Source organism: Saccoglossus kowalevskii, chromosome 5, assembly GCF_978046115.1.
Source record: "Saccoglossus kowalevskii chromosome 5, keSacKowa6.1, whole genome shotgun sequence".
Taxonomy (NCBI): Eukaryota; Metazoa; Hemichordata; class Enteropneusta; family Harrimaniidae; genus Saccoglossus; species Saccoglossus kowalevskii.
Window position 1 is genome coordinate 18,123,755 of NC_140645.1, and position 23,490 is coordinate 18,147,244.

The 23,490-nt window shown below is 37.4% G+C and overlaps 2 protein-coding genes across 2 annotated transcripts; both read right to left on the bottom strand.

The window, feature by feature from the left end:
• Positions 1-1,497: 1,497 nt before the first annotated feature.
• On the bottom strand, positions 1,498-16,311 carry LOC100368559 (uncharacterized). The gene is made up of 11 exons (XM_002731936.2): positions 16,132-16,311; positions 9,497-9,617; positions 8,048-8,086; positions 6,712-6,765; positions 6,400-6,471; positions 5,842-5,916; positions 3,874-4,149; positions 3,513-3,617; positions 3,210-3,371; positions 2,569-2,775; positions 1,498-1,891 (listed from the first exon to the last, which is right to left on the bottom strand). The coding sequence occupies exons 2-11, from the start codon at positions 9,606-9,608 to the stop codon at positions 1,521-1,523; spliced, it is 1,473 nt and encodes a 490-aa protein (XP_002731982.1). The 5' UTR covers positions 9,609-9,617; positions 16,132-16,311; the 3' UTR covers positions 1,498-1,520.
• A 1,929-nt stretch (positions 16,312-18,240) lies between these two features.
• On the bottom strand, positions 18,241-22,108 carry LOC144345237 (sialate:O-sulfotransferase 1-like). Its single transcript, XM_078006821.2, has 4 exons — positions 21,780-22,108; positions 20,440-20,595; positions 20,120-20,332; positions 18,241-19,422 (listed from the first exon to the last, which is right to left on the bottom strand). Exons 1-4 carry the CDS (start codon positions 21,898-21,900, stop codon positions 19,061-19,063), a joined length of 852 nt encoding a protein of 283 aa, XP_077862947.1. The 5' UTR covers positions 21,901-22,108; the 3' UTR covers positions 18,241-19,060.
• Positions 22,109-23,490: the final 1,382 nt, after the last annotated feature.

The following is a 23,490-nucleotide window of genomic DNA, read 5'->3' on the forward strand; positions in this document are numbered from 1 at the left end:
TCAAAAGGCCATGCTTCGCGGAAAGCCATACCCCGGGCTGTCCGAGCACTGAATACACATTAGACAGTAATCGTTTCCAGACCAGGGATAGCGGAACTGTGCCGCTATACTAGAATATCAAACACTTTTGCACAGATAGAACAATGCAAACGGTACAATATTGAAAGCATTGGACATGATGAATTGTTGGAAGGGTCGAGGTATGCGTTGGGATCGAAATCGCGTTCTGCGCCATATTTGCAACTTGAAATCTTTCCAAGATTTGATTCGCGTGTATAATTAGGGCATCTGAAAAGTTTTTAAAACGGTGAATATATTTTTGTGTGTGAAAAAAATATGTTTCCAAGGGAAGCTGCCACACGTTAAATAATTTTCGGATTTGTTTTATTACACAGAAACCATAAATAGTAATAATCAGAAAATATGTAATATGTGGGTGATCAACATTCATTTTTATAAAGACTTAGTGGAGAGATACAATTTATATATACCATCTTTTAAAAAACAAGCCGTTTTTCGGTTGAGATAGCTCCGCTGTTTGCAATCCACATTTCAATTAAAGAACAGAAGATATCATTAGAAAATGAACAATATGTATAGTATCAAAGCAATGGGACTTGCTGTTTTCAACAAGAATTCAAAAATATCACTTTTCACCAAAAATGACAAAAATAATCATCAAAATTAGATAATTGAAGATATCACCACGAATTTAACAAATCTGAAAGAGGTCCACATTTAGTGCCTATATGTGTAAAATCAAAGCAACTGGACTTACGATTTTCAACAAGAAGTCGAAAATATTACTTTTTACCAAAAATGACAAATATTCTCCAAAATTAGAGAATTAAAGATATCATTACAAAATGAACAAATCTAAGAGCGGTCCACATGTAGTACCTATATATGTAATATCAAAGCAATTGATCTTTCGGTTTTTAACAAGAAGTCGAAATTGTAACTTTTTACCAAAAATGACAAAAATATTCACCAAAATTAGAGAATTGAAGATATCATCATGAAATGAACAAACCTAAGAGAGGTCTACCCAAGGTACATGTACACTTGTATCAAAGCATTCAGGCTTGTAGTTTTCAAGAAGAAGTCAAAAAAGTAAAACATTGACACGGACGACGACGGACAATCACTCATATAATAAGCTCCGCTCGACAAAGTCGACAGCGAAGCTAAAAAGTGTATCCTAGTACACCATCTATACAGTTCTATGCAACGGGCATTTATCCTTTCAGATATAGTATAGGTAAAAGCCCATGGTACTGCCAGCGTTGATGAGTTATTGTTGCGCCCTCATCGTCAGACTCACTAATAATTTACGTCCTTGTCCGTCGGGAAGGGCGCAGTAACTCATGCTGAATGTGATACTTAGTATTAAAGTTGAGGGCGTGGTACGAGATTATTGGGGTTACACCATAGATTATCACCGCTGAATTACTAGTACATTAATCGGGGTAAAAACAAAATACATCACGTCGACCGTGCTAGTCAGTCCCAAACTTTAATTATTCAAACATACTCTTTCTCACAACTTCAGGATGACCTTTTTCTCTTAATTTTTTTGATACAATGTCCAATTTTTCGTGAATTTTGCTTTTCATTTCACTGTCAAGTCCACGGAATATATTTACTTTTACGTCTTGTTTATAATCGCTATCTGTGACCGGCAGTCGCGTGTTTATTCCCTGCTTAATGCAGTCCGCTCTCGAGTCGTCGAATTGAAGGCCTAGGTATTCAACCATACGTTTCACTTCTTTCACTGGATCGTCAAGGAGATCTTCATAGTGCACAAACATTACGGGTTTCCCGGACGCAAGCCACACTTCAGGGACACCCTGCCACCATTCAAGTCGGTGATAGACGTGCTTTTTCCAATCTGATGAAAAAAGGGTAAAAAAAAGTATGAATTCTAAATATAAAACGCACGGATATTATTATTGTACGTGTAGTAATATCGCGTGGATTATCAAGATAATGACGTCTCTAGTTCAACCGGATAACTTTATTGCTGTTGTTTTTATTTGATGTCGATTAGAAAGAACAAAGATTCCACAGTTACTAGTAGTTGTTAAATCTCGCGAATTTGAATAAATGGCGTCACTGTTGGTGATTGCAAATAACAATTCCTCCACATCTTAACTATAGTCTCAAATATTTCACATACTAGTAAATAAACAACTTGAATGCTAGCGTGATTCGAATACATGTTGTTTTGAATCGACGATTAATCACATTCCATGACGATAACAATACACGCTAAAACGCAAAGGCTCATGGATAGAACGCTTATTTGTAAACAGGTCGTCTGCCGCGCATGCGCAGGTGACGACTCCCTTTTTGAGCGCCAAAGTCAACTTTTGTCAGCATTCATAAAATAAAATGTTACATTTTTGACACATTTTTTGTTTTACAAATTTTTGATCGAGACGAATTATGAATGAAGACGAATTATGCCCATCTGGTACAAACTTTTCAAAAAATATGGAAAATGCTTTAAAAAGACAAAATGTTACACTAAAAATTTGGCGGGAAACATGTTTTTACAAAACTCACCAGGATGATGAAATATATCATCAGCAGAATTGATGACGGAATGATTGGCACTGTAGACTCTGTGTAATTCTCCTACTATCATATCAAAGGGATTACGTATCAAAACGATTGCTTTCTCGAATTCCTTGGATGCCAGCTCACCACGTGCGTGCGTTTTCACGATAAGCGTATTTTTGTAGCTGTAGTCCACCATCTCACCATGGAAACCTGGGTGTGTCAAAAAAAAAAATGAAAGTCAATATTAGCCTGATAGCCTGATTGTACTCTTGTCCCAAAGCTGGAAAAAAATATATGTTTCCGTATAATGATCGCTTATTGGTCTTTTTTTTCAAAACATAAATCATTATAGTAATCAGTCAACACATTAGAAAAGTGGATTAAAGTACTAGAAAGTCGTAATATGTTACTTGCAATTGTTATTTAATCACGCATAAATATGCAAAGACTTGAGCTACAATTTTGTGTTTATCACCAACGCACGATTTAACAAAGTTGACATTGACAATATTTTGTATTCTCAGCAATCAGTGTCAGTCAGACTGAACCACAGACTGGTGTTATTCTCCGCTTCCAACTCACGCGTCGTATCCGGACACATCTCATCTCCGGACACTACGCAAGAACGAGGTCGTTGACCTTACCTCCGTAAAACAGTCTTCTGTCACGGTAAACGGATCCCGTGTAAATGCCGGTAGCTTTTTCCAACAAGCTTCGTGCCCACGTGTTACCAGACCCCGGTGCACTGGCAAGCGCCACCAACGGTCGAGAATGTACAGGTGCCAAGCAGACTCTACAAGGATCGTCTGCAAAATAATTAAGGTAATAATTTAAAAAATCTTACTAATATTTTTTCAGCGATCGTCGGAGAACAATATATAAAATTACGCACAAGTGTATAATAAAGACAGCTGTTTTTTAAAACCGAAACAATCCATAAATCTCACCTCGACCAGATGACTCCCACATCCACGAATCATCTTCTTCGAATTCAATGACTTGGTCTTTGGGAAAGAGAGCATTAAGGTCTTCTTCTAGGTCCGTTACTGGGACTGCAACGAGAGGGGAGATTTGTTTAATGCGGGAGGGTCGTCACCTGCGCACGCGTGGGAATTGAGTCCCAAGCGATGATAACAACACATGCTAAAAATGCAAAGGCTCATGGGTAGACGCTTGTTTGTAAACAATGACACGCTATGGCCATCTGACGCATGCGCCTGTGACGACTCTCCCGCTTTAATGAGAAACATTAATGAGAACCATTATTTGAAAATAAACTACTAGTAGTAGCACGTTTTTTTTACTTACTATTTACAGCTGGTGGCACGACGGTTATCCATTTGTTGTCTTGGTCGGTCATATCTGCTAAGTGATCCCGATGAATAACTGGTGGGTTGGCCGCAGCTGGGTGCTCGTGTGAAACCGCCTGCGGCACGTTCTGGACGGGTTGAGGGCGTGGTTCCGTCTCGTGCATCTTTTGAACTGTGAGGGAATGCGCTTTGTAGTCGTCATCGTCTTCCAAGTCTTGGGGTTCGAGTTGATGCTCAGCCGAAGTGTCATGTTCTCCATGTTCGATGAGAGTTGCTAGGATTAAAAAGGAAACTGTATGAGGTGGAACAACCTACACAAAGAAAGTTGACACACTTGCATATAAACCATAAATAGCCGGAAAAATAAAGGGCGTGGTCGTCGTGCCGCGTACGTGCGAGGTATGAGTCTCATATAAACAAAGACGGCGAGGTTACCAAACGTTAATTAGATAATTTGTTTGGTGGTTGCATTGGAAAGTATTCGTGATTTTATAAGAAAAGCGCATTGTGTTGTTGGAAAATCATTGTTTATCAACAAAAATGTCGCACTTGCGCGGCGTGACGACCACCGCCCTTTAAACTTTGGAATGGCACTATACAGGTGCAGCCAACGAGCAATAAATTGAAATAGTCAATTCTCTGGGACAACATTTATTTTATGAGCCTTTTGAAGTATGCTAATTAATATAAAGGAAAGAGGGGGAAATTAAGAGCTGTTCATAAGCTACCCTCCACCTGAAAAAAAAAAATCTTCCCCACCTGCTGACCAAATTCATCTTTTCCATGCTCTCATTAAAAAAAAAACACTTTTTTGCCTACTCTTCTACCGCCAACTTGCCTTTCTTGCCCTCCTGCTGACCAAATTCATCTTCATTTCCCCTCCCCTCATTAAACAGATAGACAGCCGCTGCCGAGGTGTAACATCAACTTCGTACATTCATAGTGATGACAACTGTTATGAACTCTATTCCTCACTTACACTGGTTTCAGTACAATGTTTGTGAATATTCCGGGTGAATATCACAGGGACAGTACCTACATTGCTGTGCCGATTGGTGGCGTAATTCATCGAGTCATTGGCCTATATGGGCTTCTTGAATACATTAACCACTCAGCAGATCAGTGGGTAACTCGCATTTTCAGTTATTGATAGCACACGGCTGTCCATATTTAGCAGATGTTGTTTCCCCCAATGCGTTTTTTTTTATTATACCCTGCCCTAAAGGCTGTGTTGCCCACCCTGCGATATTTTTTATGTAAGTGGGGGTGGGGTTTACTGATATTTCCCGCCCCCTACAAAAAATAAAAAAAAATCCCCTGCCCTCAATAAAAATCCCTTGGAACAGCTTTTCCGATGAGCAGCTCCATTGGCTGCAGCTGACTATACAATACAACTGTACAATTCAGTAAATTACGAATGTTTACACTTTCTTCATATGCGTACAAACTCTTCTGTTTGGCAAACATACATTTGAAAACGCAGGATATCTTACACGTATTTTCAATTATTAATCAGTTTATTCGATAGAGAAGGAGATATATTTAATAAAGAAAACTACCTTTCTCAGTTATTCGAAACCGAGGTTCAAATAAGTTATCACTGTTTCAGTCGCCACTAAGTGTAACATAAGGCTCCTGTCTCGTTATTCAAAGTGTTTGCCAGGATTTTTAACTTGAAATTATGTTTTTATAGCTCAATGTCGATAACTGATAGCGGAATACTGCTGTGGAGTACCCCCTACTTAAGCACGAAAATATTTTCGAGTTTGTCGAATTCAACGTGATGCGTTGATGCCACTACGATACTGTGACTCTCGTTTGTACTGTTTTACTTTCCATTTCACGCATAACTCGGGATCTCGTAGTAAACGGAAATGATCTACATGAGGATGGACGCATTTCATTAGGCTTTGAACCGTTTATTCCAATAGTAATACAGTTATCCTATTCAAAAGAATATACATACGTTTAACCTCAGGTTTCTCGTCAATCAGATACTTGTTAGGGTTGTCGTATTCTTTGGGTTCATTCTCATCAACTTCTGCAAAATGAAAAAAGCGTCACACGTTCTGTCGTTAATTATTCGGAAACATTAATTTGAGGTCTTCGGTACGACGAAACGTCTGGTAAACAGAAGATAACTACTGTTGACTCGTGTCACATTTTACCGATGGTGTGTTGAGCTTCTACACACTGTGTGCGCCAGGGATGTAATCGTATAAAGCAGCTATCGACCTTTTCATTGAAACTATAGCGCCCTCTCTGGTCTCGTATGATAATATTTAGTTGACCATTGAGGGCGCTGTTCTCGCAATTTGTTCATAATAATATAAAAATGAGCGAACAATAAACATAGCTGTACTTTACTACGCGTTCCGTGTTGGAATTGATGTGCATGTATTACATTCATACTTAGCTGTTACGAAACACACATCACAATCACGCATTTACCCGAGACCAATCGAAATAAGCATAACAACGACAACAATAACAACGACAACAACAATAACAACAGAAAACCTACTTTTTTGACCAGGCGATGCAGTTGTAAAGTATTGTTTGACATCAACGTGTTCTTCGGGTGGATTATTTGCATCTGAGTAGAAAAACAAAACAAATAAAAAAACATACTGTGAATCTTTATTTCTCGAATAGCACACTGGGGGCGCCAATTATGATCCTTGATTATATATGATTATTATTATTATTATTATTATTATTATTACGTGATCGCATGCACAAAGTGCGTTCCTCTCATTTGTCATCATAGTTGTCATGCAAACTAATAGTAACGTGACGTCACGCAATACCCTAACCTAACAACCTAACAGCTTACCGATCCGTGTATCCATGCTCACAGGCGGCTGTACGTCATCGCCTCCGTTAATTTCTGAATGTACAAAAGGGTGTACGTTATTCAACATAGCAGCATATTGCTGACAGAAAGTGCATGGCATAGGGAGGGGACACACCCCTCCCCAATGAAACGATGTCACCCGTGGTTCGTAGTTCATGTACATATCATATATAGAGTTTAAAGGAGGTAAAATTAAATAGTAGAGGTGATGTATTCAAGCCCCATACTGAAACTTGCTGTTCAGCGGGTGAAAACAAGCTCTCACGAAATCAAACTAGTGCAAATATTTGTCAGACTATTTGATGTGCCGCGGCGGTTGCACCAATATTTTTGTAAGGATTACGTAACCAGGCATAAACACTTATTTAACGTTCGTCATTTTTCATAACTAATTATAAAATAATATTATGCAGTAATTAATATAAATAGAGGGAAAAGAAATTGACCTTGCATGATTTTATCTACAACCTTCTACCACAGTCCCTCTAGAGGGACTGTGCTTCTACCTAATGTTTGATTTGCTCGCTGAATGTAAACAGCATGTTTATTCCCGATGTGCATTGCGGCGTTTCTACAAGTCACGCTTCTAGCGAAAAAGCGTCCATGTGATCTCATGTAAATGGGTGAAAGGCCTGTCACATTAATACTTAATAGCGTTGATTTTTGTTTGATTTGAAATCAACTGTCGATTAATCACGGTTAGTAACCGTGGACTATATATGAGAGATATATTCTGTTCAAAATGGCGAACGACTAAATAAGAACGACATTAGTAATAGTGAATCACCGAAATACAAGAAAATTCAAATAGATCATTTCCAGCGCCTTGCGAGATCTCGCGTGAATTTGTGAGATAAATCACGATTGCGAAATTGTTACAAAAAAGGGCATATTTTTTCCAGGCAAAAATATTAAGACCCGATATTATTTTGATGTTATTTGTTTAACATTTATTTTCATTATTATTCAAATGAAGTCGATTCTCAACGAAAGTCATTCTTAGATTACTGGCAGTATGTGGGCGCGATATTCCCTCAGCTTAAAGAAATGTTTTTTTTTTTATTTTTTCAGTTCAAGAAATTATAAAAGACCGTGACCATGGTGGACTAGTCAGAAAAATACAAAGAAATAGTGAATTGGACTTTCCCTAGAACTGCACTACCAGTAATAACAGGAAAGTTTCCTTTATCACGCGATTCCGAACGTTCAAAACTCGTTCCATACAAGATCTCGTCAGAAAGTGTAAATATACATTTATTATTAAATAATGTTCACAATTTACTGAATTTGGCATGTATGACATCACTATATTTACCTGCTGACTGGCTGTTTGATTCTACGTAGTTATCATCCTCTGTCAAATAAACAAAACAAAGAAAACGAATTTTCAAACGTGAAACATTCAAACACGAACAAACTCACACAAGTACCAGTGGGGGCGCTCTTTGGGTAAATGGTGATCACCCAGTTCCTTTAAATACATTTATTTATTTTTGAATAAGTGAAACGCATATATAAATTAAGAAATAAAGAAGAAATGAAATGCCCATACTTCAATTCTGAACTCGTAAAATTTTGAGAGACAAAGAAAAATATCAAACGGTTTGGGTAACCATCTTGTTCTGCACAGCAGAACAGACACCCAGGAAAATCGCACCACGATTCCTCTTGGTGGGTGTAATTCCTAGTCATCATGAACAAAGAATAACTGGGACCATACCATCTTTGCACGGTAACACAAAAAATACACCACCATATACAATGATACTGATTGTTGAAATATACCTAGAAAACGTGTTGAGCACATTTGCTCAGTCCCCGACGAGTATTCCCTCAATTGTATTCATGACTTAAAGGTAGAGCAGGCTACTCATAATTTTTGAGAAACTTGGTCATAAATTGCATGACAATGTTCATTGATTTATTGTGTAATATCATGAAGCAGGCACTCTGAACTAGCATTCTTGTGTGTGTTACAGTGATGTATTTTGAAAAAAACATGTTCTAATATTTTTTCACGCTCTTTTTAGACAATCCCATAGTAAAATGTTAAGGAAAATGGCATATTTTGTTTCACTATTTAAAACTCAGATTTTTTAAATAATCGAGGACAACAAAAAGTACCTCATAATTCGCAACATATAATTGTGTGTCACCAGCCTACATTTGAGATGGGACATGTCTCTGACCTTAGAGTAACATATGATAACATCACTATAATATTGCCAAAATGGCCAAAATTCACTAAAATACAACCATAGTTTTCTCGAAAATTAAGCTGGTGACCCCCAACATTTTAAAGTCAATATCCCAGTATATTGCCCGGAAGGACATTTAATCGGAAAACGAATATATTATTGGTATTTGAAATCATGAGTAGGCTTCTACCTTATCATAATGGCGTTCTTCTTGACAGCCGTTAATTTGGTTCACAGATTTTCATTTTGCCCGAATACATCGTATAACCACAGTGATATAACCTGTTCTATATATAATGACATTGCCATGAATGTAATAGGGATCGTATCTACATATGTTGTACCGCTCACCACCCGTTGTTTTTTTCATACTTATCTGCTAGTATGCAAATAAAACAACCATAGTTGCGATATCATAGTACCGGGTGTGATTTCTGTTATTTTTTCTATTTTCTATTTGCCTCTGTTTTGTTTTGTTCTAATATCAAACACGAACGACAGATTAAACCACTGCGATCCTAGCTGTCACTGTTTAGCTCTTCCATTCACCGTGGTGATTGACTTACCTGATGGGACGATTGCACGCCTGTGTTTTGATACCATGTATTGTTGAAGTAATATCGAGGCAGGGAGTAAAGCTGCCAAAATGCAGAAATTTCTCGTCACTCGCATCTTCATCTGAAAATACTGAATATTTAGGAGTCATAAAAAGTTAAAGCAATACAGTCATCGCGTAGCGTGTTCGAATTTCGCGTAAACAAGCAATTTATTTTAGACGCGTTTGAAAATATTGTTAATAGACCATTTCTCGCCCACTGCGAGATCTCGTGTTATTAAAATCAAGCGTAAAACAGGACAAATGTCAAAGCGTCATAGGTGCGTCAAAACATCGCGTGGGATTCGACAAACGTGGAATTTTTTTTAAGGTGTTTAATATTGTGTTATACATATATGATAAGGGTAAATTTTAACGAAGTAAGGGAATGTCAACGCCATATTCCTCTCTGAAAGATAAGCTTTCAAAAAATTCAAGTTCAAAATCAAATCAAATTTTCCATGCGCGATATCTCACAGTGAATGGCAAATAACCTATTCAAGTAATACTAAAAATGATCTTTGCTGTGTACGGAATGCATACCTACGGAGTAAAACACATATGGACACGTTGATAATCGTAAGATTAAAGTTGCATCAACGATAAAAACACGTATATACAATAATGCAGTTGACCATAATATTGAACATTAATTCACTGCCCAGTGGACGGCGTCGTGGTATCGATATACCAGTGTTTTCAACCAAAACAATGTATGATACAATTCTACACGACTCGGAGCATACCTTGAATCTAGTACAGTGTTATAATAATCAAATCACGTCAGAAATTGTAATTGGCAATTTTATTCCTCCATCATAATGAACTAAAGACTACTGTTAACAATGTAATAGCATACAGTACTGTAAAATACTTTATTTTCGCTTGGAATTAATTTTCGCTGAAGGAATGATTCTGTAAAAATAAAATCCAGCGAATATACCTTTTTCCTATATTTTATATTTAACTTGTCAAAAATCTGTGAAAATAAATTACATACAAAACACCAAAAAAGTAAGTCTTTCCAACGAAAATTAATTCCAGCTGAAATGAAGTATTCTACAGTATGCCTCAGACACAGGATAATAAATTAAGAACATTTTAATGGAAGCTGTTACATAAAATTCTGATGACAAACATTAAATTATTTAAAATTGTTACAGTTCCATCTCTGCTATGTACTTTCTGTGGGAATGAGAATGAGACTTTAAATCACGTTTTTATGATCGTAGAATCACTAATAGATTCTTGACAACACTCGATGTTTATTCTACAGATCTATCATCAGAGCAAATTCTGTCGGAGGACTCTGCTTTGCCGGAACTGGTCAAATTTCTTGTATTATTGGGGAGGAGTTTTCTATACCATGCCTGATGTAATGGTATATTACCACAATTTGTTAAATTAAGTTTGTACAACAGACACAGGAAGTGGAATATTATGTGTCTTTTTGCATGCCACGTTATTTCTAACTGAAGTTATTACAGATTTTATTATTATATTTTTTTTTATTATTAATCTAAATGTGTCTCTTTTTGGCTTGGCTGCACTTTTTGTACTATTTTGTTTTTGCTTTTTGTAATGTAATATGAGGTTAATACGAGGATACTGCAAAGTGTGCACGAAGACAGTACAAATGGATACATCATTGAAATGCCGAATTTCAAAACGTTTAGAACATACTAAGTACTTGGCGAACTCTTTTGTGTGGGGTCCGGTCAAACCCTGGGGTAGCCATGTTAGTTTTTATTATTAGAGGACGCTTCCATACTGCGAGTAATCGTTCCATATTTGGAATTCGCATTTCCTTATATGGTAGGATGAAAATACCGCAAAATCACGGCACGCTGTAACTTATGTCGTTACGGTGACAGGTGTATAAAAATGACTTTTTATTTTGTCATGTATCTGTTATTTATCTTGCTGCAATAATAACAATAAATCAAAATAATAATAATAAGAAATGAATAAATTTAAGAAAAACATTGGATTAAGTAGAAAAAAAAAACACAAAAAAAACATTAAATTCACGTGCGTATTACATTCCATTGTGCCAGTGAACGTGTGAGATTGTGTACAAACTTTGACTTTGTATTGCTTCATGGGAAATCTCGTCATGATTAAATTCAAAATGGCGGCCCGTGAACTGGCTTATTGGATCGATTTTCGCCCTCTAGCGATGGCCGTCCATCAACAAAATAAATATTGCTTTCGAGAGATTTGTTAAATTCTAAACAGTGCATTGCTCATCAACAATGCAGCTTTCAGCCATATGCGTAATTTCAACGTCACAGAAGCGATCCGTCGGCAGTAAGCGCGACTTATTATTAAGGGTATATTATGACGAGGGGAGGCAAGGGGGAATAGCTGGTACAGTTTACAGGAAAAAAAATGGCATTGTACGTTTTTACAGGAAATAAAATGAAAGTTCCACTTACAGTAACGAATTGGGTTTCATATTTTACAGATAAAGCAAATTCCTAATTACATTTTACATTTTATACTAGTTTTGATAATTTGTGTTTAAGAATCAAAATTCTTAATTGTGTACGAAATACGCAATTTATTTTGGAAAATGCTTCATACGCTTACAAAATATAAGATCTTTTTACAAATTACGGACGAATAAAATAGTACGTGTTACGCCATGTGTCATTTAATTAGTATGCAATTTCCACGAGTATCTGAAATCATTAAACAACATAATTATATAGATATGGAATCACCATTTGATCACAAAAATGAACAAGAATTATGTCATACAGTTTACAAAATACATTGAAACAAACAAAGAATAATAATAATAAAATGTGCTCGTTATAGACAAGTTTGTCGACGGCATGAATGGGAGTCTCATGTACATCCATCAAACTGTCACTAAACGGAACAATAAGTGCCTGACAGTGGTATCTTAGCAACAGTGACCACACCTGCCACTGATATCATATCATATGATCGCTAAGCAACGGGCAGTGTAAATTTTTAATCATAATTTGCAACGTAGATCTTGTTCCCAGATTGTTATATTTGAGATAGTCAAGGGCAGCTAGATATGTTCGACCGGCATTCATTGTATGAATACTACATTCTTAGGTAAACTAAATATAACTTTCATAGCTTTACATACACACAAAAAACTAAACTTGTCTGGTACTCCTATTTATACATAACATGCAAATGACCTTCAGTGGCACGTGGTATTCATTGTCTGTCTACGTCATACAATCTGTTGGCTCGTTCGTGGCCAGTTGTGTAATAAAGAATCGTCCTCCAAATATCACATCGCGACACGATATGCAATGTTTGATTTGAAACACGGCGGAATACTTATAAAATGCTTCACTGGTTTGGGTCATTTGTTTGTATGTACGAGGCGGTTACCGCTTACGTCACGAACAAAATTCGAACGCGGCTGCATGGAACACTATATCTCTCGTCACTAAAAACACACAAAACGTGCAGACTAGTTCAAGACCATTCCATATTTGGTCAATATTCTCTGTATAATATAATTGTACAATATAAATTCACCGGATATAATGTCGAAAAAATCATAGCAACTTAATCCATGCAGCGCGTGTCGTGTGTGATGGTTTCAAGGACATGCCGCTGTAGATTATTACCGAGCGGGCACGGCAGAATAAAAGCAGCTTCGGTGCTAATCGCGAGTCGTATTAGGTAACTGTAGACAGCTGGGTCATAGTAGGTCGTAAATTCGGGTTCATAGTTCAGTGGGTCAAAACATTAACGGTGAATTTTCACGCAAATTATATTGCAAAACTTCGCTAATTGTTTTTTTTAGAAATATTATTAAAAAAACCCGCTTCACTCAGTGAAATGTGGCAACAGTAGAAGTTGACGGAAATACAGGGCACAGAATACAAAAAACGTCAATTGGTTGGCCAATTAGGTAAGAGCAATGTAACCACGTCGTTGGAAATCAGGATCAACTTACAAAATTATTGCTTTACGTGAGTCGTGCTAGATTATTCCCTCCCGTGGTTTAAAATACAGTAAATGTACTTTTCATTGCATTGGTTTATGCTCGATCATGCGCACTCATTAGTTTATGATTATGTCTGGGACGCTTGTATCAAAACACCGCAAATGTAATTCTGTGTTATAATAACAACTATGCCACCATGGAACACGGCCGTGACGTGCAATAACGGTGTATGCTATGTAATAACCATCCTAGTAGTCTGATTGGTCAATTCAATTAGAACTGTTGACGCCGTGGTTGACGAGGTCGATATGTTAGAGGTTTTACGTAAAATTATTTGAAGGATTACTAGGAATTATATAAATTCGAATATTTCTGTTAGTGTCAGATGTCACACCAAATTCTCCCAGTCTTCGCTTGTCCACGCACAAAAGTGTGTTTAAAGAGCGGTAGTCGTCACGCTGCTCATGTGCGACATTTGTGTTGATAAATATTGATTTCCCCACAATCCAATGCGCTTTTCTAATGGAATCACGGGTACGGGTTTTGACCTGAGCGCCACTCGCACTAATTACCAAAGGTGACACCTACGATACCGTCCAGTCAGTCATCAATATTTAAGCGATTAAAGTAACTTCTCAGTTTTACTCAATAGCCTGTGCAACAGTCAAAGTCACCATCTTTGTTTATAAGTTACCCATATCTCGCGCATACGTGGTGCGACGACCACCGTCCTTTAACCCATGTATAAAATCCGCTTACTCTCACTGAGTGTGTAAAGTCTACAGCCTGAATTAACGCCATGTGTAATGTAGTATTCAAGCTGCCAACGCATCCCCGAAACCGTTACTATACTGACGGCTCAATTAACACATTCTTCAATCGCGTGTGGATTAACAAGCTGACGGTAACGGGAATCATGAAACGGCTAGCTTTTATGCAAATTAGCTAAAAAGCGAGTTTGTGTTTTTAACGTTCGGGGTTTGTGCGGAGATTTGTGTTGATTATATGCCATCTTCCTCATGAATGTATTATTTTGGATTAACACAATAGGAATAAATAAATCAAAATTCGAGGAGCTATTTAAAGCGGGGGAGTCGTCACTTGCGCATGCGTTAGATGGCCATAACGTGTCTTTGTTTACAAACAAGTGACTACCCATGAGCCTTTACGTTTTTAGCGTGTGTTGTTATTGTTGCTTGGGACTCAATTGCCGCGCGTGCGCAGGTGACGACCCTCCCGCTTTAAGGTTGAAACTGCCCACTAACTAAAGAACCGAAACGAAGATATTGTCAAGCAAGCATCATAAATACACATGATTAAAGCAGTGTATACAGCGTGAAACCAACACAAACGCAAAACAAACGCAAAATAAAACGCATATTTTCAGGACATTATAAACCTGCATACCATACCATAGTAAATCTGATAACGCAGGGTCAGGCATGAGGTCACCTCTACTTATCTACCATGACTGAAAATACTCATCTACGTCAGATATACTATTGATGGTGTATATATATAACCATACCTAACAATCACTGTGAAGACAACATCTCATTAATAATATTATTCATGGATTTCATCATGAAATCAACGTTGTCCGCATAATGGTATCTTTCTATCACACACACGTTACTATGACTACGTCAAAATGAGGTTTATGGGTGAATACAATGTCGTTTAAACCGACAACTGTGTCTAGTTGTCACCTAGAATTTAGTAAATATACTAAAAACACGATTTTCATTTATATACGACTACATGTGACAACAAGTAATTACGACGCTCAGGTTTTTAACGTTATTTGTATCGCCCAATTACGTCATAGGCGCATTTCGTTTCCAGGTGGCGCAATTTAAAGAAAGAAGTATCACCAGTGAGACACACAGCAGGCGACAGTCTGAAAAAAAACTAAATTTCAAGAGCATCTTCGAAGTACTTTTCACGTACTTAAAAAAATAGCCAACGCGGAATACACAGTGCTAATCATAATGTGTTCGTACGCCATTTTACCGGGCCGATGATTTGCTTTAGTCAGGGTATAAATAAAATGACAAAAAACAAAATAATAATTGACTGGTTTATTCATTAACTATCTTCCCACATATAAAATATCCCTTTTTCGTTATGATTTGACTCCGAACTATATCATGTTACCTATTATGTATTTGAAGCATGTATATTAATTTGAGTTTTATTATTAACATGACATTTGAAATAAATGGCCACAGCAATATTTGCATATTTAAGTTCTAGTTCTACATTATTATTAAGAATGCCATAATATGAATATATTTTAAAATCGTGATTAGGTCGCAATCTCCTTGTTATCTAACAACTGAGACTATGAGAGACAGAGAAGAGATGTTTTACTCAACAGTGATAATGCCAACACACCGGGTATTGTCGGTGAGTGTAGTGACAGCTGTAGATGGCACACAAAAGCAACATTGAAATCAAACATTGGAACATTGAAAAAAAAGGAGAGTTGTTAGCTTAGTGGCAGATCCTAACCGATTGATCAATTGATCAATAATAGTGGCGATCTACTTCTTGCTAAATTAAGCTATGTAACATAAAGTTGATACACCAAATCACAACACGCCGTCTTTCATGTCGATACGATAACCCGTAAACGTGTTTGTTTCCCGCCAACTCACCTCTATTGTGTGGTAATCTTTGTGTTGTGTGATTTCCAAGTCTACTTTGGTTATAGTACGTTTGCGCAACAACTACTCTTACCACTACAGCCGAAGCATCAGCAACAAATACGATTGATCCACGCGAGAGAGAGAGAGAGACAACAAAATGACTGAAATGTATCCTACTATGTGTCCACCATATTAGGACATCTGTTACCAAACCTGTTGAGATATTTGCATATATGAAATAGGACACAATAATCCACGTTGTTCACACTCAAGCGCGCGTGTTTCCCCAAACGTGGCACCATGCTTGAACGGGCGGTATTGAAGCTCTCTATAATTACTAGGTTAAGGGCAATTTCTTAAGTTGTTCGAATTTTCTGCTGTAACCTGTTACTGTCTATACCGTGTCTGTACAGTTGTATATTGTGTGAAAAATGCATCGACACGGGATAGAGTTTTCGTCCCTCGAGTGACGTAAACACTGCTGATTTATAATTCGCAACAGTCGTATTTGTCAATTCTTATTCATGACGGAAATAAAATGTCAGTTTGTCGATGTATTTATCCTTGTTTAATTTAGATATATATACCGTATTTTAATTATATTGATTTTGCCCCGGCTACGTGCAACGCAGTCACCTTTCATTAAAGACTGGCTACCATTTGTTTCACAGTGTCTCCCACGTAACCGTGTCAATTTCATTGAATGTGCAAGCCTAACATACTCAAACGGGTATACGCCCTCAACCTCGCAATTAACTGATAGCCATCTGTTGTTGGTTATGTGTTTATAGTACAAATTGAACTATGTATACTTCATTTGCATATTTGCATTATTCTACCGCATTTTTCTCAACAACAAAAAACAGATCGACTGTGAACCACACATTTTCGCTTTACTATCGACTAATACTATTACTAAAACGATTAATTGTAGAACGATGTTGGTACGATTTATTGTCACTATGCTACATGCGCTAACAAATATGCGCACTAAAATCCCTTGCATACGAACACCTAATTACGCGAAGAACCTAGAACACTAGCCGGGGTATTTGAAACTAAAAATTGGCATTCCAGCACAGCAGCCAATCAGCGACGGCCTAACGCTTAGATGACAATTTCGGTTTCAATTACCCCGGCTTAGTGTTCTAGATTCTTCGCGTAATTAGGTGTTCGTATGCAAGAGATTTTTCCACACAAAAAACGACGAATTCGGCCGAATTTTGTTATCGGTTGGCTTAATATAACCCCAACGGACCGTATTTTTGTGAAAGATTGGTATTTTTGTCCTGATTTGTAGGAATCTGAAAAACGCGTTTTACAACTTCTCTTATTTAGTTTTATGCGTCATTCAAGATGGCGGCCCCCATATAGTAAATATCGTATTTATTTTATTATCACGTGTGCGCCAGCTGACTGTGCATGGAACCACTCAACCACTGCCATTGTTGTGTTGCGGCATCGTAAACGACGACATACCTTCGCATTTTGTAATAATTTAATGCGTTTTTAAAAATAAATAAATGCGCATTTTGTAATAAGCCTGTGAATGTAATGAACATGTTCATGATAATGGTGCGACCTAGAACCTTGTTTTGTTTCTCAACAGTTCTCCAAACTCGGCCTTCTCTACTACTATATGGTGGCATCATGGAAGGTACTACCTTTCATCTCAGACAACTAATAATTCATCGTCGTCTAAGCTTTCATGGTGGCCTATCATGTTTCATACCTATACTCAAGTACCAATCTCATCGAAGCGTGTAGCCTGTCTGACATAAACCGGGACTCAGTACCGCTGACCATACGCATCCCGTTTTCAAGTGAGAACACCCTCTGCCCCGTCGTAAGGTTTGTAAGGCAACATAAATAACAAAAACGTCATTTTTGAAAAATACTTTTCTTGATAGCATTTCTATTCAGTTAGTCAAAGCTATAAATGAAATCTCCATGATCCACGCGCCATTTTAGTGTTTCAGTATGTGTGTTGTTTCTACAAAAGTGTTCAACAGTGAAGGATATTTCATGCCTCGATATTTATAACGATTCCACTGGAAATCAGACAGTGTATGTTGATGAATTGGGCAAACCTGTATACAGATATAAAATAAATAAATATTTTCTCGATGCAACATGATTAAAAACATACATTTTATTAAAGTGGCTCACGCAAAACAAAATCTCAAAATGTCATCGCCTTTGAATCTAAATCACATGATGTGGAATAGCTATAAGGTACTAGTAACGTGAAAAGGCAGTGGTCGTCGAGTATTTTACACGCGTTGTATACGTTACTATAGGTCCCTCGAAATACGACGTGGCGCGACGACCACCGCCATTTTTTACGATGTGATGACAAGACTGCCTGAATGGATTTGTTCAGTATCGATTGCAGTCTGCTTCAGCGTTACGATCATACACACGATCGTTCGTTCTGAATCCCGTTATATTCTGTAAGTCATGTGATCAATCCCCGTTATCTCATTGGATTGACCACGGTTACTAAAAGAGATTGACGTGTCAGTTAGACGTCGTTAACTACCGCACACACAAAAGTATCGCCCATCTCTTCACATCCACGACTCCAGACGTTTAAACATGTTTAAACTTTAAATGTAACTCCAGCTACACTGCTACGACGTCGATGTGATGGCACTTTTATTAAAAATATCATATATTTGTTGGTTATTTAAAAATTGGACGGTGAAAGTCGCTGTATTTGATTTTCTTGTGTGGAAAAAAGTCGTAAAATTAAGTACGGAAAAAGTCATCACACTCGAAAGGTAACTAACGCCCCGGGCTAACGCTAACGCTAAGGCTAAGGTAATCTTCTTTAACGACCTTCTGGCTTTGCCAGATTACAGAAACAATTACTAGTATGTTTACCGCATCCTTTAAAACGAATTCACAATGAAACTCGTTGACAGAGACAACAATCTCAGGCACCTGTTCGCACGGGATCGACGGGTTTGAAACCTCTCCGTGTCAGTAAACTTGAAACGCGAGCCATTCTCACTTCCACATCCCCCACAATATGCAATACGACCTTGAACTCAACCGAGTTTTGGTCATGCACTACATGTCTATGGAATCGGCCCTCTATGTTTGATTTGAGACATTCCATCCGTCCCACGTCTTCTGAAACGTTCAAAAAACGGAGCATGTTCCCCATTTCCGGTACAGTGTTGTCTACGATGTCTTCGTAATTGACGACGTATAAAGGCCCGGTGAATAACGTCAGCCACGTGGTCATCACGTCTTCCCATCTGTCAATTGTTTCTTGTATAAGTGAAACGAATTCTACAGACAGAACAGAAGATTGAAAATAAGCACACTGTTTTTGCATCTTGTATTGTATCGCATCACACCTGTCCGTAATTCATACCGGAACAAGCTAAAAACACAAAATGTGAAAAAATAATGTCGTGTTTGCAAACAAAATATTAAAAACAAATATCTTGCCCTGGTCTTTCCACGCATTTCTATTTGAGAGTACCGCAGGTACTAGTACATGTATACCTACACTAAATACATGTATACCTACAATGTAACTGCTCTTCAAAAACAAACAAATCCTCCAAAAGCAGTGAGTGTCTATTCACGAATTGCGTAGTACGTGTTGAATTCATGAAGTATCTATGTAAATACATAATTGTGTTCTACAATAACTTTCCAAACGTCAATGTTCACATACTGTGACGTGACACAGGTGATACGACCTCATTCAACACAGTAGCTACCCGTGCTTGCTAGTCCACAACAAATCCCCTCAAGATCTCCCAGTCTGGTTCATAGAACTCTGGCCGGCCTGTCTGTTAGTGCAAATATTTCACTGTGATGAGCACGCACCTCGGGTCGCGTGTGTGTTTGTTAGGGTCAAACAATGATTCACCACAAAGTAAACTAATTATTTTAGCTGGATTCAAACCCTACGAATATTCCACCTCTATAGCCAACAAACACACATTAACTCATATTGACGTGACGTTGTATGTACCTGGAGACTGTACTGTTTCTTCATCCCATTCCACGGTACCAAGATGGCGCTGATCTGCGAGAAGGCGGTTACACTCACTGATGGCCGAAGTGACGGGATTTCTGACTAACAGGATAGCAGCAGAGTAATGCTTCATCTGGTGGATATTACGCGTGTGCGTTTTCACCACGATCGTTGTGCCAGACTTCCAGTCTTCGAGTTCACCAATGAAACCTGGGAGGTTAGCGCAGTGTATATTAAATACGTTAGAAAAAAATAAAAAATAGTCAAACAACAAATCAACCAGTCAAATATTATGTAATACAAATTATTTCATTTACCTCCTTCAAATAATTCCGGGTCTTCGAAAACAGAACCAGTGAAACTACCCGTGGCTTGTTCCAATAAATGCCGTACCCACGTATTTCCAGAACCTGGGGCACTGATCAGGGCGACCGGCGGGTACGTGTGGGGTGCTGCTAAGTTGACTGCACAGCCTGTGGATCGTAAAAAATAACTGGGAAATGTAATTTTCATACTGTAATGCAAATGTAACAAATATAAAATAGACCGCACAGCTGTCTCAGGTTATTCATTTGATAGCAATATGATGTTTGCTTGACAGTAAAATGACCTCCGTAGCCGTTACCCAGCAACTGTGAACACATCATGGCTGAAATAAGATTCTTAATTTGGGCCTCTGAGAAATAAATTTAATTTTTTTTTCGTCAAAACAACAAGTGTCGTGCTGTACTTATATGGTTAATACTAACGCATTATAATGCCGACATTTTATGAATGTAATCTCTTCTTTGATTGGTCGACTAAATCACGAAACGGAAAGTTGTAATGACACAACACATATTAATTTATTCCAATTGTGCACAAAATGGCGCCTGAGTATATATCGGTTGCCGAATTCTTATGTATATGAATACTAAGGGAAGGTCCTAAGCCAGTATAGAGAAGACATCAAAACTGAAAGGGAAAACTCAGACAGAAACAAAATCACGTACATTTTCTTTTTCTGTTTTGTACTGATGCGTTTATTGGTTGTTGAGGGTTTCGTTATATGCATATTATCTAATCGCCAGTCAATAAAATAAATAAAATAAAATAAAATAAAATAAAATAAAATAAAATAAAATAAAATAAAATAAAATAAAATAAAATAAAATAAACGACGATTTTTTTTGCAATTCTTGCCTTCAATTTTTTGTAGTTGAGATGTTATGTTAAGCTGGTTTCAAAGCTTTCTTCATTTTCATTCTACGTTGCGTTTACGTCAAATGTTATTAACATGTAACAAATTTGTCCCAGAGAAGGTAAATATATCGATTTCTACCTCGACCGCCTTGAATTGGACATTTAGAATGTTTGTGGTTATAGACGTTACCTGATTATAACGTGGTGTATACTGGCAACTCAAAATATACGAGAAATTTACTACAAATTAAGCCTAGTGTATTTGCAACAACCATTTCCATTGGCCCAAACTCCCAAATTCGTGACAGCCGAGGTACAAATAAAGTAAGCCATGCTCATTTTATGATACATATCTCGTGATCACGATTTAACACAGTAGTTAACAGTCCACGCTAACGCCCCTGTCACAAGTGTCTCCTTCCGCTAGTCATAATCAAATTGACACATGGTAATCTGTGATATAAATCGTACTTACTCGGAACACGCTTCACAATAGGGAAATGGATGACCGAGGGCACATTATTGACAACCACCATCAGCAGCGCCATAACGATCACCATAAAAAACCTGGCCCTCAATCCGATCAATTCCGGCATTATTGAATCAGTGCGTACTACGATGTGCAAATCACCTATTTAGCGTATCTGCCTTGAGAGCATCTTAAAATATCCCATCGGCCATCACGGTACTACGAAGAAGGACGTCACGCCGCCGTACGCTAGAATTGGGCATTGTTTTTGTTCTTTCATACGAGGATATTGCGCTCAGTGCAAGCTTCGATGGCAATTGAAATGTTGGTAATCGTCTGCACCATATGTCGCCGCGTATAATACATTTACCGTCGTTGAGCTTAATTTGCATATTGAACATCACGTGACACGAGCAATGCACGTCAATAAAATCATAATGACGTGTCTGCGACTAAATGATTTGCTTTCAATTGAAATGCACACGGCCCAGTCTGTTTTATACATTAAAAGACCTACCACTAAAACACCACTATATTCTGTCCATGGGTTTTTTTTCCCTGCGTTACAGCTGTCACATACATAATCTATGACAGATTTAAATACGTTTTACGAAGTCACGACGGCCATTCACCGGCAAAAAAAAAAAAAAAATGCTAAAGTCAGTCGAGAACCGAATATAACACGAAGGGCATTGTCGTTGGAACTTTCAGTCCCACAGAGAAAAGACTATAACAGCATTTGCTGTAACATTCAGGTTACATAGAATTGTTTTTTGGCGCCGAATCTAACAAAATATAGTATTATATATAGTATCCACTTTTATGCCACTGCTCTGATTGAAATTGACACTGCGAAACATGGCAAGTAAATGATTGGAATTTCAATAATTAACCATCTGTCGGCTAAGCATTGAAGCGAAATTCACCGAAAAACAAAAAAACGAGTAGTACTAAATTCCCCTAAGCAATAAACAAGTCAAAACAATACTTTATAAGTTGCGGGAATTTATTCACATCTAACAAATAATAATGATGGCAGAACACATTCATTCGAATCATGTCGAAATAGAATGAGGGAAAGGCCTTTGGCGAAGAGTGAAGTATCGCTCAAGAGAGAGGTAAGTGCAATTGACAACATAACTGATGTGTTCGATAGTAGGCGTGAATATACGCAATTTATTGAGAGCTGTAATGAAAAATATCAATACACAAACAAAACACATGATACAATATCGAGCAAAGTACCTTTAAACATGGTATACATATTCAGATTTCTGGGCGGGATTCAAATGATTATGACACAACTCACAATAATTGATTTCACCTAAAGAGTGGTTCTGAATGTCAAACAAACAATTGTTTGTTTTCATAATCACCATTTTCATATGTATATATCAGATTACATCAGAACACATAAATACAATAAATCATTTAGTTCTGTTTCTTTAATCGAAGTATTAGTTTAAATATATTTTGATGTATACTTATAAATATGTACTAATAAATACACACATACACATATATAATTACACTATTAAAAGTAATACATAATTACAAGAAATTTTCTTACATCGAAGTATTGGATTAATATGTAGACACAGGTTATTGTTTTATACACATCTTACTTTATATAAAAACACTACAATAACATAAATAATATCTATGTGCAACCAATGCTGTTTCTGTCATATGTATTCAATTGAAATATTTGTCTAAA